The 18415-nt window shown below is 43.7% G+C and overlaps 1 protein-coding gene across 2 annotated transcripts in view; it reads right to left on the bottom strand.

Annotated features, from left to right (window-relative positions):
- Positions 1-18415, bottom strand: part of LOC126354223 (protein gooseberry-like) — a 183016-nt gene that overhangs the window by 36628 nt on the left and 127973 nt on the right. The window contains exon 6 of one of the 2 annotated variants that reach the window (XM_050003707.1): positions 17826-17968. In XM_050003707.1, coding sequence (XP_049859664.1) covers positions 17826-17968 — 143 coding nt within the window. Of the gene's footprint in view, positions 1-17702; positions 17969-18415 lie in introns of both variants that reach the window. The other variant, XM_050003706.1, reaches the window with a different exon arrangement.

The raw sequence follows: 18415 nt of genomic DNA, 5'->3' as shown, positions 1-18415 counted from the left end.
CGGTATGACATCCACGCTGTCATTTCACAAGCCATAATATGAGTGAACAGTATGGATACCTAGAAGAGTGACCATGCTCTGTTAGTGAAACTGTTTTATGTGAACGGCCGCAGTTTACAGTGCTGTGTTGAGAGAGTATCGCCAACTGAAAGGTCTGAGGCGAGGGCCAACGTCCTTAAATGTTTTAAATAAGATGATGGTGAAATCTGAAAAGACAGGTGAGCTTGTGTGGCACCTGGAAGAGGAAGACATCGTTTCCCGATGGACGTTATTGACGAGGTTGCTGTTGGCTTAAATGACCTTGCAGCACATGCCCCGGATAGTTCTAATGCTAGTACAGTGTCTCGAGAACTCTCCATACCATGGTCAAGAGAACGGGAAATACTGCGGTCTATTTTAGACTGGTATCTGCACAAGATCCAGATGGAGCAGCAAACTGATACCTCATGATCCGCAGCAACGTTCTGAATTTGCTCCTCAGTTTTCGGCAAGGATCAAAGTTAGTGACAAGAAGCCGGGCAATATTCTGTGGAATGATGAGGCACACTTTACACTACAGGGTGCAGTGAACTGCCGAATTTGGGGTACTGTTAAACCGCGTGTTGCGCACGAAGGGCCATTGCACTCGCCGTATGCGACTCTGTGGTGTGGTTTCACAAGCACCTCAATTGTCGGTCCGTTCTTCTTTGAAGACTCGGAGAGTCTGTCAGATGTACCTTTACGTCTGCAAGTTATGAGATCTCCTTGTATAACATGTGATTCTTGATTTGGAACAACGTAACTGTGTGGAAACCACTATTTGCATGTAAGAAGGAGCAACACCTCTTGTCGCTCGTCCAGTGAAAGATCTGCTTAATGTAACCTTCCATGAACGTGTTATCTCTAGAAGTTTCCCAGGTACGTGGCCTTCAAGATCAGCTGATCTGATTTTATGTGACTTTTGGCTCCGGTTGTAAGTAGGCTGTTTAGGTTTTTATGTTGGTAACGTGACGTAGCGCTCTGTATGAATATCACTGACTGTGCTGAGTGCAGTCTGTGGCTGGTTTGCATTGTTGGAATTTGCTATTAAAGTGTTGGGCAGTTGGCTGTTGTTAACAGCGCGTAGCGTTGTGCAGTTGGAGGTGAGCCGCCAGCAGTGGTGGATGTGGGGAGAGAGAGAGGACGGTTTTTTGAGAGCGGATGATCTGTACGTCTGTCCATCAGAGAGAGTAAATTTGTAAGACTGGATGTCATGAACTGATACATATATATGATGACTTTTGAACACTATTAAGCTAAATACATTGTTTGTTCTCTACCAAAATCTTTCATTTGCTAACTATGCCTATCAGTAGTTAGTGACTTCAGTAGTTAGAATCTTTTATTTAGCTGGCAGTATTGGCGCTCGCTGTATTGCAGTAGTTCGAGTAACGAAGATTTTTGTGAGGTAAGTGATTCATGAAAGGTATAGGTTATTGTTAGTCAGGGCCATTCTTTTGTAGGGATTATTGAAAGTCAGATTGCGTTGCGCTAAAAAATATTGTGTGTCAGTTTAGTGATGATCAGAATAAGTAAAGAGAGAAATGTCTGAGTACGTTCAGTTTTGCTCTGCTGTTTGAAAATCAAATAACGTACGGAGTTTACCAGCACAATCATTCATAAATTTTTCTAAGGGGACGTTTCAGGGTCATCTGTAAAACTACGCGTTTAGCACGAAGACGTTGTTTAGATTCCGCCGGAACTGTGATCGTGTCGTTTTACGGGTGCAAATATCGTCGACGTCTCTGGTGCTCATATTCAACAAATTGGGTAAACTGTAGTAACAATAAAATCAAAACATCATGCTTGTCTGACTTGTTTAACCTTTTCTGTCCATGTCCTGTTTCTAATCCATGACGTATGGGAACGTTTATACGCGTCTCTCTTGCATTCACAGCGTCAGATTTGCACGTGGTGGGCAAAAATGTGACAAAACTTTTCCAGTGTAAATCGGTTCCTCATTAACGCTGTGGAATACCCACCAAGTTTCGCTGCCATTTGCTAGTTACAGCCCACGCTGAAACTCTGTGAGTAGATGCGTTTTAATTATAACCACCCGGTATTATTAATACGACCGGATTCATACCAGTCGTCAGATTGTTCAAATGGTTCAAATGGCTGTGAGCACTATGGGACTTAACATCTGAGGTCATCAGTCTCCTAGAACGTAGAACTGCTTAAACCTAACTAACCTAAGGACATCACACACATCCGTTCCCGAGGCAGGATTCGAACCTGCGACCGTACGCGGTTCCAGACTGAAGCGCGTAGAACTGCTCGGCCACACCGGCCGGCCATGAGATTGTCATTTGCTCTAGAATGAGGGAGGGATCGTGTATGTAAACTGAGCGCGAAGCGCGTAAACGTTGCGGTTTCTTTCATGTTTCAATATATAGCACTTTATATTTTTAGGCTGCTAAGGGGAGTCAGACAAACATTTGCCACCTTGGGTGTAGAAAACAGCCTAAAAAACGCATTCAGTCTTCATTGATAGGGTGTTGCGGCTCCGAATCTGATCTGGAATTCGAGGCCATTGCAGATGAGGATCGTGCTATTGAACAGCACTTGTGAACGGAACCCAAGAAGGTGGCCCGCCAGCAGGTGCTGCCGCCGCCGCTACACCGTACTCCGGCAGCTCTCGGCGGAGTGCTGAGGTCGTTTTCTTCGCGTTGCGGCTGAGCGCCTTCTTGTGCAACACGCTGCAATTTCGCATGCCCCGTCACGGCTGCGGTTATTTCCCAGTTTGTAGCTCCTGATGCATGTCCTGTCTGCTGCGGCCGCAAACTGTCTGCACCCTGGCCCCGCGGATCGCGCTCCTGCCGCCGTGTTGGTTTCTGCCTTTGCTTCTTTTTGCGGTTCCCGGTGTCTCTGTATTCGGGCCTCAGATGCTACCTCCATACGCTTATATTTTCACAAGAACCACAATAACATTACCCGTCCGTTTCATTGTAAACCTGTCTTTCTCACGTGCTAGTCAACAGCGCCTCAGCATCGTTAACAAGAAAAAAGGTCACTTCTAGCTGTTTTTGTTGACGTTGGTTTCGAGGTAATCGACGCTGAAGTCGTCAGCGTCCGTGCGTAAAAAAAGTCCCTTGCTGCTTTTCCTGCTACTGTGGCTGTTTACGAGGTGTTTCATGTTGAAGTCATCAGCGTCGGTACTTAAAAAAATAGATTCTAGCTGTACTCGGTGTCGCTGGATTTGAGATGTCCGATATCGAAGTTATCAGCGCCTTTCTTAAATAATTTAGGTAGAGTGCCGCTAAATTTAGTGATGTATAAATTGAAAACCTCCTCTCTACCTTGAACTGAAAAGAGTATATTAAATAAGTGACTTCAGTAACATGCCCTGAAAACGTGCCCCTTTTGTGCAAAATATTAACTCGAGAATAATTACTAACGCCATCCGACCACTGTTTAGTTGAAAAAATTCAAGTTCATTCTGTTTCTGTTTTCACCTTACTACGACTATTGTTTCTCGTTCCTCTGCTCTTGTTGGTGCTGGCTTGTGGACGATTTGTATCTTAGTTGCGGTTACAAATCGATGGCCTTTGCAACCCATTTGTGAGGATGCGGTGAGACCGCAGCATGGTCTACTTGCTTGGTGTAATATTGTGATTGTAACGCTTTCAATTCTGAGATGTACCTTCAGTCGTGTTCAGACTTAACTTCCGTTGCTCAGACATAGATCTCGTCCCATATTCGCGGTACAATATCCATATTTCACTTGTCCCTCTGTGAGGTGAGTGTACTCCCTCTGATTTAATGTTGCTTAAAGTGTTCTGGTATGTATGGAGTTTTCCTTTTTTTTTTTTGATTTTCATATATCGTGGAGTTCTACCTGGTGGTTATAATTAAAGTGCATCTACTCATGGAGGTCCAGCGTGGGTTGTAATTAATGCCTGGCAGCGAAACTTGGTAGACACGCAAATGTGTTAACGCAGAACCCATTTACACTAGAAAAAAATTGGTTCAAATTTTTGCCACCGGGTGTAAATCTAGCGCTGCACAGCATCTCGTCGACGTCTCTGGCGCTCATATCGAACAAATTGCGTAAGCGACGTCTAATAATGAAATTAACATTATACATTTCTCAGTGGTTTGACGTTTTCTGCCTACGACTCGTTCCTAATCCATTCAATATGGAAACATTTCTATACGTCTTTCCTGCATTCACGTCCACAGATCTGTACCTGGTGGCCAAAACTGAGACTAATTTTTTCCCACTGTAAATCGATTCCTCATTAACACGTTAGAACTTCTACCAAGTTCCCCTAACATGTGGTCCATCATGGGACAAGTGTAATTTAATTGTTTGTCATTAATAATTAGGAATTTCACTGAAGCGTCTTCGAATTATTTTCCCCCCACCCGTTTAAGGAATCGGCATAACATCTGGATGGCGCACATGCTCTTAAATTCATTCCTTTGAGTGCGAACTTAACAGTGAGTTCAGACTTCAGCGCAATTATTAGTCAAAGTGAAAGTAACTGCTATCAGCAGGGATATTTCGATTTCTTTGAATGCTTTTATAGCGTGGGAGGTAAGTCACTATTGCCGAGATTACGACAGTTCGTGCTGTTCAAGATTATGCTTGACGGGACTGTTACATTTCATGTTTCTTGTGGATAGACGTTAGGCTTACATTTTGAGACTGCACACCCTCGTACACGTGATATACCTATAAAGAAGGTCAATCTACACTTCTGAATAATGCTAGAACATTAGCATGTGTAATCGTGATCCTAGACTCATTCAAACGTTTCTTTCTCGTTGCGCAACGAAAGTATCTCCTACCCTTGATATTTCAATTAAATCGTGGTCATATAGCATTAGTAATTACTCTTCGGTCAAAATTTTGTGGAAAAATGACACATTTTTCGGGCACTTCACTCATATAACCCATTTCATGTAACTCTTCAGTTCAAGAAAAGGTAGAGGAGGCTTTCAAAGTAATGAAATGTCAGGACACTTCCGTCACTTTACAGTGTGTGGTGGGGTGTACTTAGTGTCAATATTAGCAAACTTTGATCCTAATCTATGCTGAACGAGGGAAAATGATTATACATCAGCCTGTGTATGCACCCTAATTCTCATGTGTTATGCTCATGGTCCCAATGCAAGATATACGATAATAGCAGTAGAATCGTCGTTTACTCTTCCTATAATATTGCTCTCTAAATTTACCTAGCATAATCTCTATAAACAAATTCACATTTCTTCCAAAGATTCCGTACAAGTTTTCGAATAATTTCACTTACAGTTTCGTCTGCCCCATTCCGACTTTATACGACCCTGCAAGCGCGTCGCTGACTTCGATTTCTGTTATCAAGCCTACCAGACAATGACTTTGAACGTTGGAATAGTAACCCAGGCTCAATCGCATTAACGTATTGTATTACAAGTGCACTGTACTTTCGCAGTACCCTTCCAACAAATCTGTATCTTCCAGTCAGTTCCCCTGCTACCGAAATTACGCATTCGTGTCAGTTGACGTTGTTTCTTACTAGTATAGCCTGACTCTACATATTTATACTATGTGACATTCTCAAGAGGTCGACCATTAATATTGATTAATCTTGCAGTCAGTAAGTTACACGTGTCGGTCAACGCTAAGACCATTGCGCAACAAGAGTTAAGCATTGTTAGAAAAGACTGCGTTTTCCTGCCTTCCTGCAAACACAATTCAGCTTGGATACGGATAACAGGTACGTTACAGTGTGGAAATGAAATGGGGTGACAACTGAAAACGTACTCTAAACTTGAAATACGTGGGATAGTACGATTCTTGTGGGCAAAAGTTGTAAATTACCTCCAGTTTCACCGTGAAATTCTGGCGGTATGTAGACCAAATAAAGCTTTGCGTCCAGCCGTACTGAAATGTCGCCGACGATAATATTCAATTCAGGAAATGTATTCGCAGTTGCGAATGTGAACCATCTTCTGATGTATGCATAGCGACAGGGAAAATGCATGCATGAAATTCCGAAGGAACGCTACATCGTACTTCTTACGAACACAGGCAGCTCTGTGTAATATTATATCTGAGAAAGTTCGCACAGACGTGGTTTATGCTGATCAGGAAAGAAGGCCATCGACATAGACCACAGACAACGTCCCGGCAGTCGAGGAACTGATTCGCAGCAACCGCATACTTTCTAATTATGAGAAGGTTCACATAACCGTTCCCGAATGACTCCGACCGAGCGGGGACACACTGGACTCGCATTCGGGAGGTCGGCGGTTCGCAGAGGAGTTGACACAGTAGTAGAACGTTAAAGCGACTTGGAGACTATGTTGAAAAACAGCAATAATAGTGTGTAAACTTAGTTTTTGAAGTCCACTCGTAGTACCACATACCATCTGTTTGTTATTGGCATTTTACTGCATTGGTCATTTAAGTAGAGCTGCTTTCTATTCACGAAGTGGAATTTCTGTCCAAGTCTCTCTGCTTTTACTTATTATCATCCACGACAGTTCTTTCCTGGGGACAACAGCATCGTCGGCGAAGAGCCATAATGCTTTTTAGTATAGTTGATAACCGTTTGTGAGTATGGAGAACATTAGGTTTCCTGATACTCTTCCTCAAGGGACCGCCCGCTGTTAGGTTCGTTTCTGATGGACGTTCATTGTCCAGTATAATGCACTGGAGTCTGTTAGTCAAAAATTCGCCGACCCCCTGAATTATCTGTGAAGAACGTGGAGTCGCATTTTCCGATCATGACCAAACTTTATTTTTTTATTTTGTCTTTTTGTCTCACAATTTTTCATTTCTTAACAATGTGTGGAGGTTTGCCTAGTCGAGCGAAAATTCAGAAATATCCAAAGTTGCAAATAGAATAAATTAATTAATTTACGTTTAACCTCGGCACATAGAGAATAACTTAATAAACATGGCACTGGAAAAAAGGGGGAAAGGTATCTGTGACAACTTGGTACCTCGAAAACAATAATTGTCTGAAAGAAACAGAGATTTGGTAAGAAATAAAAAAGAAAAATTATGCATCTAAGAACAGTGATAGTTCTCAGGATTATAAAGTGTCACATAGCTTAAACAAATGAACGGGGTGTATTTCATATCAAAGTGTACCACAATAGATCAGGATATACCTCCCGCTAGCAGAAAGAAATGTTCACATTGAAGTAGCTGGTAGTACTTCTGTTGCAGGTGCTATCTAAATGAAAGTCACCCTTTTGGATCATAAGCCGAAAGTGGCAAAAGAATTCTTTCGTTGACGTCAAACGTTTCAGTGCCCAGGAATAATCACAACAACAGAGACGTCACATAGCTACGTGTATACCGAACGCTATTAACCTTTGGGCATACCACAGCAGCCGCTGCGGTTCAGGGTCTACTACGGTTTCCCGCTGTGCGGCCCTTGTAGCAAACGCCACGGAACTTGGCACATTTCCTACTTGGCAGTCTGTTCTCACTTGTGACGCCTGTGTCCGAGCTGTCGTCGCATAGCGTCTTGTCGTGCCGCCAGCGAATCCCAGCAGCCGCCGCTGACAAGAGGTCCCCGGCTCATTTAGCAGCTCTCTGCCCCGTCAGCGCTGCCGCCGCCGCCGCTACACTCACGAGACAGCCAGCCACGTCGACATTTTCCTTTTGTGCGACCTTCGCGGATGACCTTCAAGCGTTTGTGCACGTTTTCCCCTTCAGCTCGTGTTGTCTCCTTCTCTGGCTTCTGACTCAGACTAGAGCGCTTACGAGGCTCGTGTTCGGTGGAGTCGCCTGAAATACCTCAGACCAGCCAGGCTTTCAGCGTAATTAGCCGAGGCCTCGAAGGAAGAAGACGGAACTCGTATCCGTTGTAAACCAAGTAAAGTAAGGCAGTTATCAATCTGAAAGTTGTTTAGAACTACACAGTGCTGCACATGATACTTCTGAAGGTGAAATGTCTGACTTCCTCTGACCTGGTAATTGCGTCACCCAGCCAGCTGTGAGGGGAAAATACAGTTTAATGTGGAGTTTGAAGGAGGGCACAACTTACATTTTTCATTACACAACTGCGTTTTGCCTCCTATTCCGTTCAAGTCTTGGGTTCATGTATAATATTAAAATGACAGTTCATTTTCCGCGTAATGAACTTTCATGTGCCAACGGAAATCGCACCTAAATAAGCACAAAACCAGGAATATCTCACAAAACATTTAATTTATCAAAAAATATCGAATTTGACAAGAGTACCGAATTTGCGAAAATAAACACGGTCGAATGTGGCAAAAAATAACACGAAAATTGACAAAACAATGAGCCAAAATTTGGGAAAAATATAGCATCGAATTCGGCAGAAAACTAACGGCGAAACATAAATAAGTAATATTGAATTTGGAAAAACACCAAATGTGCCAAAAAACAGAGAATTTATCAAAAATATCGAATATGACAAAAATGACAGCAAGTATTGCAAAATATAACACCAAATTTGGCAAAAAAACAAGACCGATTTTGACAGAACACAACAGGAAATTTGGAAAAAGAAACTCCGAATATGATAAGAAAAATGAGACAGAACCTGACAAAAAATAGTACCGAATTAAGCGACTTCGAATTTGGCAAAAATAATACCAACTTTGGCAACAAATAATACCAAATTTTGCAAAAAAAACGAATTCGCCAGAAAATTACTCTGTATTTGTCAATAAGTGGTAAAAAAGATACGAATTTAGCAAAAAATATATAGAATTTGGCAAAAATATACCTTATTTGGCATAAATATTAACTAATTTGCAACAATAATCAGGACTCTTCCAAAAGTAACACCAAATGTGGCATAAAATAACACCGAATTAGGCCATAAACAAAGACATTTTTTTCCTGTCCCTAGTGATAAGTAATCAGACGTTTGCAATGCCGTTTCACCACTCATCTATACAGCAATTTAATTTTTAATTTTTATTTTGATGGTGTTGGAGTCGCTGGAATCTTATACTGAGTGTAAATGAGAAATGTTTACAACGTACCACAGCGATGCAGGCGATGTCGAGAGGAACAAATTTATAGGACACTTGGAGCCTATCAGACAACAACCACAAACTGGCCTACAAAAGCCACCTAATCTACAGAGCATGCGTACCCCGCGATATTATTGGTTAAATCACCCTTGATTTTAAATCTCCCTGTTCCTGCACTTGTAGATCATAAAATTGATGTTTGTGTAAATTTTACCTCAAAATATTGTCAGTTTTACAGCATTTAAATAATTTTGTTTGCCTGGTCTTCTTACTGCGAAACTACAGTTCTTGTAAGGGTTAAGCTCTGATACAATTGTAAAAGTAATTAGCTTTTGCATAACGTTTACTGAAGCCTGTTTTCTTTCATTACCCCCGTGCGAAAGTAAAAATTAATATTAACCAAACAGTATAAACATGCCGATGGCATAACAGAGCCTGTGCTCCTCGGGCATGGATGTGTGTGTTTGTCCTTAGGATAATTTAGGTTAAGTAGTGTGTAAGCTTAGGGACTGATGACCTTAGCAGTTAAGTCCCATAAGATTTCACACACATTTTGAACATAACAGAGCCAGAAGAATATTCAAAATCTCGAGAGGCGCGCATGTGTTATAGATTTGGTGGTTTTTCTGGGCCAATTTGAGGTTATTTGCCTGCTCAATAGACCGCAGAGCCCTGCATCAAATTGTTTGTCTTGACTTCCCCTACGCTCCTGTGGTATGGCGTAAACCTTACCATAGTACGATCTCCTTATAAAAGGAGATTAGTTTCGGATCGTGAAAAATATGGGCATAAGTATAGCGTTACTGACCTTACGACTTGTTTTAGAAGATAATACCGAATAAGTGCAAACTCACAAATGTTTACTATTTGCAGATGTTGACAGTATTGACTGAAATACGCTCTTCCGAAATGGAAATTACAAAGGATAAAATACAGAGAGCAAGAAGTTACCGACAACTCGTATATAAAAAAAGGACTGAATTTGTGAGAATCCAAGGGCACGAAAGAGTTATCAATCTGTGTACTCAGCAATAAATAAATAAAAGTAAGGAGAGCTACGAAAAGGGAATTAAAAATGAAGCAGGTGGAACAGAAACTTCAAGGTTTGATACTGAAATTGTGATTCTGCCATAAACGGCATAGTTCATGGAAGAATAGTTGAATGAAACGGATAATGTTCTGAAAGGAGTTTATAACACGAACATAATTAACAGAGGAAGTGGGAGAATGCAGTGAGGTGATGGTGAGGGCAATAGAATAGGTAGTGAGACACTAAAGTAGTAGATAAGTTTTATTATTTGAGCAGAAAAGTAATTGATGACGGCCAAGCAAAGTGAATATAAAATATGGACTGAAAGACAAATATGTTAAGGAAGAATATAACTTTAATAGTTGAATGTCTTTCCTGGAGCGTAGCCCTGATGACGATGATGTGGCCTTGATGAAGGTCTCCACTGTAGTCTATCATATGCAAGCTCCTTCATCTCTAAATAACCACTGCAACCTACAGCCATTTGAAATTGTTTTTTGTATTCATGAATAGATCTCCATCTACAACCCCCGCGCCCCCCACCCACCCACAGACACACACATACACTTCCCTTCATTATTAAACTGACTATTCCATGAAGTCTCAGACCGCATCCTATCACTAATCTCTTCGTATAGTGAGTTTGCGACATTTTTTTTTCCTTAATTCAATTCAGCATCCCCTCATTAGTTACTCTGTCCATTCACATCATATTGAGCCATCTTCTGTAGCACCAGAATTCAAAAGCTTCTAGTCTCTTCTTATCTGAATCGCTCATTGTCGAGGTTTCACTTCCTCACAAGGCTGCACTCCACACAAATACCTCCAAAAAATTTTATTATGTATGTTAACAAACCCCTCTTTTATTAGATTCTTTGGAAATAAAACGTGGTTGATGAACGGTAAAGACAACAGGAGGGTAGCTTTTTAAAAGTCTTATTACAGAAGAAAGGTGAGGCTTACATGCATACTTCGAACAATGAATGAAAAGGTACTAAATCGAATTGGGAAGAAAAGAGCGTGCGGCACATCTTCACTAAAATAAGGTATAGGTAGATAGGGCACATCCTGACGCATCAAGGAATAGTTAATTTGGTAATGGCTGGAACTCTTGGAGGTAAAATACTACAGGGTGATTGCCGCTTTAATACAGTAAGTAGGTCAAAGTGGGTGTGGCGCTGAGTTGCTACGCTCATATGAGAAGAGTTGCACACGACATACCACAGGGCAGAACTAGTCTTCGGGCTGATGAGTTATAACGACACAAATTTTATTGAGATGACGTTCAAGTTCTACGACTTTAAAAAATGTAGCCATCGATGTCGTTCTTGTTTGGTGCTGGTGCGAACGGCAAAGGTGGTAGGCGATACTTTGCTATGAAAGATCAGCACCGGGAAAAGAGGCTTGGGAGAGAAGCTGAATAGTTGCATGAAGGTACGAAGTGTGGGATGCACAAGAGCAAGAGGCTCCCATTTTGTGGACGAATGATGTATGAAAAGATTTGGGGCTTAAATCACGAAAATTATAATATAAGGGAAATGTGCATCGTTCATGGGTAGGAACAAAGGATTTACGAAGGGTTGGAGCGGAAGCACAGGTGGAACTGGTTGAATTGCGTATGGAAATAAGAGTATTTGGTTACCTGGAGTAGGATGTGATTTAAAAATTTTACTGCCAAAGAACTGTGAGGATATGAGGTGCCAAATTGGTGGGATGGGTTGCGTCGATTTTGGAGAAATTCAATATCTACGTCTGCGTCCGTAAGAGGCAGTCAAATGAAAATGAGACAGATGAAAAACAGTACAGCTATCTACATCTACGTGACTCCTTTGCTGTTCAAAGTGAAGTGCCTGGCAGAGGGTTCAATGAACCACCTTCAAGGTGTCTCCCTACCGTTCCACTCTCGAACGGCACGCGGGAAAAACGAGCACTTAAATTTTTCTGTGCGAGCCCTGATTTCTCTTATTTTATCGTGATGATCATTTCACCCTATGTAGGTGGGTGCCAACAGAATGTTTTCGCAATCGAAGGAGAAAACTGTTGATCGAAATTTCATGAGAAGATCCCGTCGCAACGAAAAACGCCCAGATTGCCACTCCAATTCACGTATCATGTCTGTGACACTATCTTCCCTATTTCGCGATAATACAAAACGAGCTGCCCTTCTTTGTACTTTTTAGATGTCATCCGTCAGTCCTACCTGATGCAGACCCCACATCGCACAGCAATACTCCAGAATAGGGCGGACAAGTGTGGTGTATGCACTCTCTTTAGTAGACCTGTTGCACCTTCTAAGTGTTCTGCCAATGAATCGCAGTCTTTCGCTTGCTCTACCCACAATATTATCTATGTAATTGTTCCAATTTAGGTTATTTGTAATTGTAATCCCTAAGTATTTAGTTGAATTTTGTGTGACTTAAGGCGTAATCGAGATGTACCTGATTTCTTTTAGTACTCATGTGAATAACTTCACGCTTTTCTTTATTCAGGTTCAACTGCCACTTTTCGCACCATACAGATATCCAGATATCCTATCCAAATCTTTTTCAGTTCGTTTTGGTCATCTGATGACTTTAAAAGACGGTAAATGACAGCATCCGCCGGCCGTGGTGGTCTCGCGGTTCTAGGCGCTCAGTCCGGAGCCGCGCGACTGCTACGGTAGCAGGTTCGAATCCTGCCTCGGGCATGGATGTGTGTGATGTCCTTATGTTAGTTAGGTTTAAGTAGTTCTACGTTCTAGGGGACTGATGACCACCGCAGTTGAGTCCCATAGTGCTCAGAGCCATTTGAACCATTTTGACAGCATCATCTGCCAACAATCTAAGACGGCTACTCAAATTTTCTCCTATGTCGCTAATATATATCAGGAACAATAAATGAATTGTTTGTTATTTCACAAGTCATCGCCATAACTATCAGTACATTTATCCACTGTGTGACAAGACGATTAATGCCTCCACGGGGAAACGTTTGCAGTTGCCTACGGAACTATGGTTGTACCCAGGCGCGCACCTCTTCGCCCGAAGTAAATAAACAGCCAGGGCTCCAAAAATATGAGAGATCTGGAATTAATGGAGGATGTGTAAGGGATTACCAGCGAAATTTCGGAAGCCTAATCGAAACAACAGGCTAGCCAGCTTCGGAAAAGTCGTGATGACATTTCTCTTTGACAGGAAGGGCCTGCTGCTCAGTCACTTTCTGGAGCACGGCGCTTCAGTTAATACACAGCGAGGCGGTGCCGCTATGCATAAACTGAAGAGCGCTATCGAGTCTATCACCCAGGAACGTCGACGGGCGGCATCCTTCTGTTTAGGGTAATGCCCGGCAACATGTACCTGTAGCCAACGTTGATTCGACTAGGCAGCAGCAGTTTCGCCTGGAAGCCGTTACACAACCTCCACACAGTCCCTCTCTCTCTCCCCGCATGATGAACATATTTTTGAAGTCCTGAAGAATGAAATTCCTGGTTTTCGACGTGCTTCAGGTGAAGAAGTGCACGTCTGAGTACAGTCATGGTTCCTTAAGCAACAGTAAAATTTGTTCCACGAAGGCACTGAGTGTCTTGTCTCACAGTAGAGTAAAGATAAATGTATTAACAGTCGTGGCGATAACTTTTCCAATAATAAAAAGTTTACTTACTTTTTTCCATCTTTCTCGTTTACATTTGGCTGCCCCTTATACATACAACTCTGCAAACCACCCATACTAGTCATTCGCTTTCCTGTTCCACCCGCAAAAGGAACTAGGAAAAGACTGTCTACACGCCTCTGTGTTACCCCTAATTACTCTTATCTTGAGTTCGCCGTCCTTACACGGAATGTACGTTGGTCGCAGCTAGCTGTCAGCTGCTAATACATGTTCTCTAAATTTTCTCAATAGAGTTTCACGAACAGAACGTCGTCTTCCCTCCAGGGGTTCCCATTTGAGTTCACGAAGCATCTCCTTAATACTCGCGTGTTGATCGAGCCTCTCGATAACAAATGTAGCAGCACGCCTCTGATTTTCTTCCATGTTTTCTTCTAATCTGACTTGGCGCAGATTCCAAACACTAGAGCAGTAGTCAAGAAAGCGACGTATTAGTGTTCTACAAGCATTCTCCTTTATAGATGAGCTACATTTTTCTAGAATTCTCCCTACAAAAAGAAATCGACCGTTTGCCTTCACCACAAATGACCTGTCATGCTCATACCATTTCGTGTCGCTTGGCAACGTCATACCGAGATATTTAATCCAGGGAGTGTGTCAAACAGCACGCCACTAATACTCTACTCCAATTTAACAGGGTTGTTTTTCCTACGCATGCGGATTACCTTACATTTTTGTATTTAGAGCAAGCTGTCATTCATTTCATCAAACAGCTGTCTAAGTTATGCTGAACCTCCTACAGTCACTCAACTACGACACTTCGCAGAACATTACAGTATTATCAGCAAACTGTCACTTCGTCAGATCTTTCATGTCTGTAAGGAATAAGAACACTACTATTACGCTTCCCCGGGACATTCCTGACGATGTCCTCGTCCCTGATGAACACCCACCGTCCAGAACAACGAACTGGATGCTTCTACCTAAGAAGTATTCGAGCCACTCACATCTGACAACCTGGCGTTCGCTAACAGTCTGCAGCGTGGTACTGAGTGGAACGCTTTCCGGAGATCCAGGAACATGGAATGTATCTATGGCCCTCCATCCATGATTCGGAGGAGATCGTGTGAGAAAATGGCAAGCTGAGTTTCACATGAGCGCCGCTTCCTCCGAGGGGCGTTAAGTAAGTAATACATCACATTGTTTTCTGAAAGCAGATTGGTTATATTCACGATTCCAGTACACCATATTACTCCTCTCTCTTTTGCCTACAAAAACCCAATTTTTGCACATAATCTCCGTTCAATGCGACGGCCTTGCGCCATCTTACTAGGAAGGCCTGTATGCCCGCAAGGCACCATCCTACTTGTCGGCGTCGGAGCCACCGTCTTGTTGCCATCAACAAGCTCCCCATCGTCTACATACTGTATCCCACGGAGTGCATCGTTCATTGGGTCAAAAGGAAGTCGTTAGGTGCGTGATCCAGGTTGCAAGATGGATGAAGAAGAACGGTCCAACATAGTTTTGTGAGCTCTTCTCAGATATGCAGACTTGTGTGACGCATTGCGTTTTCGTGGAGAAGGAGAAGTTCGTTTGCATCACCTCGAATGAGAGTGTACGCACGTCCTATAATTACAGGAGTCACAGCTTGCGTCACCTTACTACGATGGTGACAGACGCCTCGCCTAACGACTCACCGTGCTTTTGTTCACTGCTAGCACTCCATAGACTTTCTGCAAGGCCTATGAATATCTGCCATTATCTGGTTTTCCATCAAAAGAAACTCAATAATAGCTCTCTGCTTGGAGCGCAACTCCGTTACAGACGCCATTTTGAAAGCTACATTTAGCGCCGCCACCTATCGGATCTTGATGAAAGCTCCCAGGTAGATGCCATTGTCCTTGACTTCCGGAAGGCGTTAGACACAGTTCCGCACTGTCACCTGATAAACAAAGGAAGAGCCTACGGAATATCAGACTAGCTGTGTGGCTGGATTAAATAGTTTTTAGCAAATAGGATGTTGTTCTCAAAGGAGAGATGTCTATAGACGTTAAAGTAATCTCTGGCGTGCCACAGGGGAGTGTTATGGGACCATGGCTTTTCAAAATATATATATAAATGACCTAGTAGATAGTGTCGATAGTTCCATGTGGCTTTTCGCGGATGATGCTGTAGTATACAGAGAAGTTGCAGCATTAGAAAATTGTAGCGAAATGCAGGAAGATCTGCAGCGGATAGGCACTTGGTGCAGGGAGTGGCAACTGACCCTTAACATAGACAAATGTAATGTATTGCGAATACATAGAAAGAAGGATCCTTTATTGTATGATTATATGATTGCGGAACAAACACTGGTAGCAGTTACTTCTGTAAAATATCTTGGAGTATGCGTGCGAAACGATTTGAAGTGGAATGATCGTATAAAATTAATTCTTGGTAAGGCGGGTGCCAGGTTGAGATTCATTGGGAGAGTCCTTAGAAAATGTAGTCCGTCAACAAAGGAGGTGGCTTACAAAACGCTCGTTCGACCTATACTTGAGTATTGCTCATCAGTGTGGGATCCGTACCAGCATACCAGGTCGGGTTGACAGAGGAGATAGAGAAGATCCAAAGAGGAGCGGCGCGTTTCGTCACAGGGTTATTTGGTAAACGTGATAGCGTTACGGAGATGTTTAGCAAACTCAAGTGGCAGACTCTGCAAGAGAGGCGCTCTGCATCGCGGTGTAGCTTGCTGTCCAGGTTTCGAGAGGGCGCGTGTCTGGATGAGGTATCGAATATATTGCTTCCCCCTACTTATACCTCCCGAGGAGATCACGAATGTAAAATCAGAGGGATTCGAGCGCGTACGAGGGCTTTCCCGCAGTCGTTCTTCCCGCGAACCATACGCGACTGGAGCAGGAAAGGGAGGTAATGACAGTGGCACGTAAAGCGCCCTCCGCCACACACCTTTGGGTGGCTTGGAGTATAAATGTAGATGTGGAAACTGTAGAGGGTGAAACAGGAGTAATCCACAATGTCTCACAAAAAAATCCGTACTTTTTTGACCAAAATTGGTCGAGAAAAAAAGTGTAGCATTACTTGTATGTATTGTATTGTATGTTAACCGGGGACCTAGAAACGACGGAGAGGCTTCGTCCCCGCCGCAGCCGCAGTGTTCCACAGCCCCACGACGAGTACCGCAGTCCGCTTCACCCCTCGGCCGCCCCACACCGAACCGAGGGCTATTGTGCGGTTCGGCGCCCGGTGGACCCCCCAGGGAACGTCTGACACCAGACGAGTGTAACCCCTGTTTGCGTGGTAGAGTAATGGTGGTGTACGCGTACGTGGAGAACTTGTTTGCGCAGCAATCGCCGACATAAGTGGAATAAGGGGAACCAGCCCGCATTCGCCGAGGCAGATGGAAAACCACCAAAAAACCACCCACAGACTGGCCGCTTCACTGGACCAGGCGCTCCTTCCCGCCCGGAATGCCGTGCGTTAGACCAACCAGGCGGGCTTAGCATTACTTACTGAACTCCCCTCGTAAATCCATTTTTATGTTAGATAAGGATAGAAAGTGGGCTAATGAATTAAAATTTGTACCACGGCTGGGACTTGAATCCAGGTATATGCTTAAGAAGGAGATTTGCTAATTACGAAATTGCCATGGCGTTGTGCCTCATACAGCTGCACTAGTCAAATGCTCTTCCTTACACAACCGTTAATACACGTCTGCTGCCCATTCCCCTTCTTAGATCGTCAGTATTTAATTAGTAAGGGCATTGGACTACGAATGTCACTGCAGCTGTGTGAGTCACACTGCCACGGTGATGTGGTGGTTAGTACATCTGCATACTATGCAGGAGACCTAGGTTGAAAACCCGGCACAAATTTTAATACATTACTTAAGTTTTGTCCTTATGGAAGATGGAGATGACACTCAGATGTCTCCAGGGAAATCTAATTCAATCAGATAAAGATTTTTTTTGTCTCAAAGAAATTTATAATTTTCGAACTTGGGATGAAGACTTCTGCAGGAAACAAATGTTAAGGGATCAGTGAGACGTGTGATGCTTGGGGTAGAGCTAGGACAAGAGGAACTGCCAGAGTGGAGTGTATCCCGCGAGATACGAACCTCGGCGCGCGGCAGGCCGGAGTCGTCAGACAGCGCGGCAGCGGCTGCAGCTGCGGCGGAGGCGTCGGCTGTGGGAACGGAAAGCAGAGCGGCGGCGGCGGCGGCGGCGGTGGCGGCGCTGACCTGCGAGTATCCGCCGGCGGCGGCGCCCATGGCCGGCAGCATGGCCGCGTGGTGGCCGTGCGCGTGGGCGTGCGCGTGGGCGTGCGCGTGGTGGCCGTGGTGGTGCGGCGAGTACAGCGCCGCCGCGCCGTGGTGCTCCGACACTGCAACACACGACGCTCCCTGCTCAGCCGAAGGTGCACACACTCACAAGTCAGGCGATTGCGATACGCACATGAACAAATGGCGGTGGTATCACATACACAAGGTACAAAACGGCGGGGCGTTGGTGGAGCTGTCATTTGTACACAAGTGGAATCACGACGTCTTTACGGCTACACAACGGAAATTAACAGATATCGAAAGCGGAATAGTAGTCCGAACCGAATGCATGGGACATTCTATTTCGGAAATTGGCAGAGAATTCAATATTCTGAGATCCATAGCGTCCAGAGTGCGTTGAGAATACAAAATTTCAGCGACACATGTTGCAAAAAGCTGGGCGCAAAAATGCTACTTTTTTTGGGTTCATGTCTCAGGTTCTGTTGATCACAGAGATAAGGCGTCTCGTCTGCAGCGACTCTCCTGGGCTCATGATCTTATCGGTTGGA

This window comes from Schistocerca gregaria, chromosome 3, assembly GCF_023897955.1.
Source record: "Schistocerca gregaria isolate iqSchGreg1 chromosome 3, iqSchGreg1.2, whole genome shotgun sequence".
In the NCBI taxonomy this organism is placed as follows: Eukaryota; Metazoa; Arthropoda; class Insecta; order Orthoptera; family Acrididae; genus Schistocerca; species Schistocerca gregaria.
This window is presented reverse-complemented; position numbering and strand designations above follow the sequence as displayed.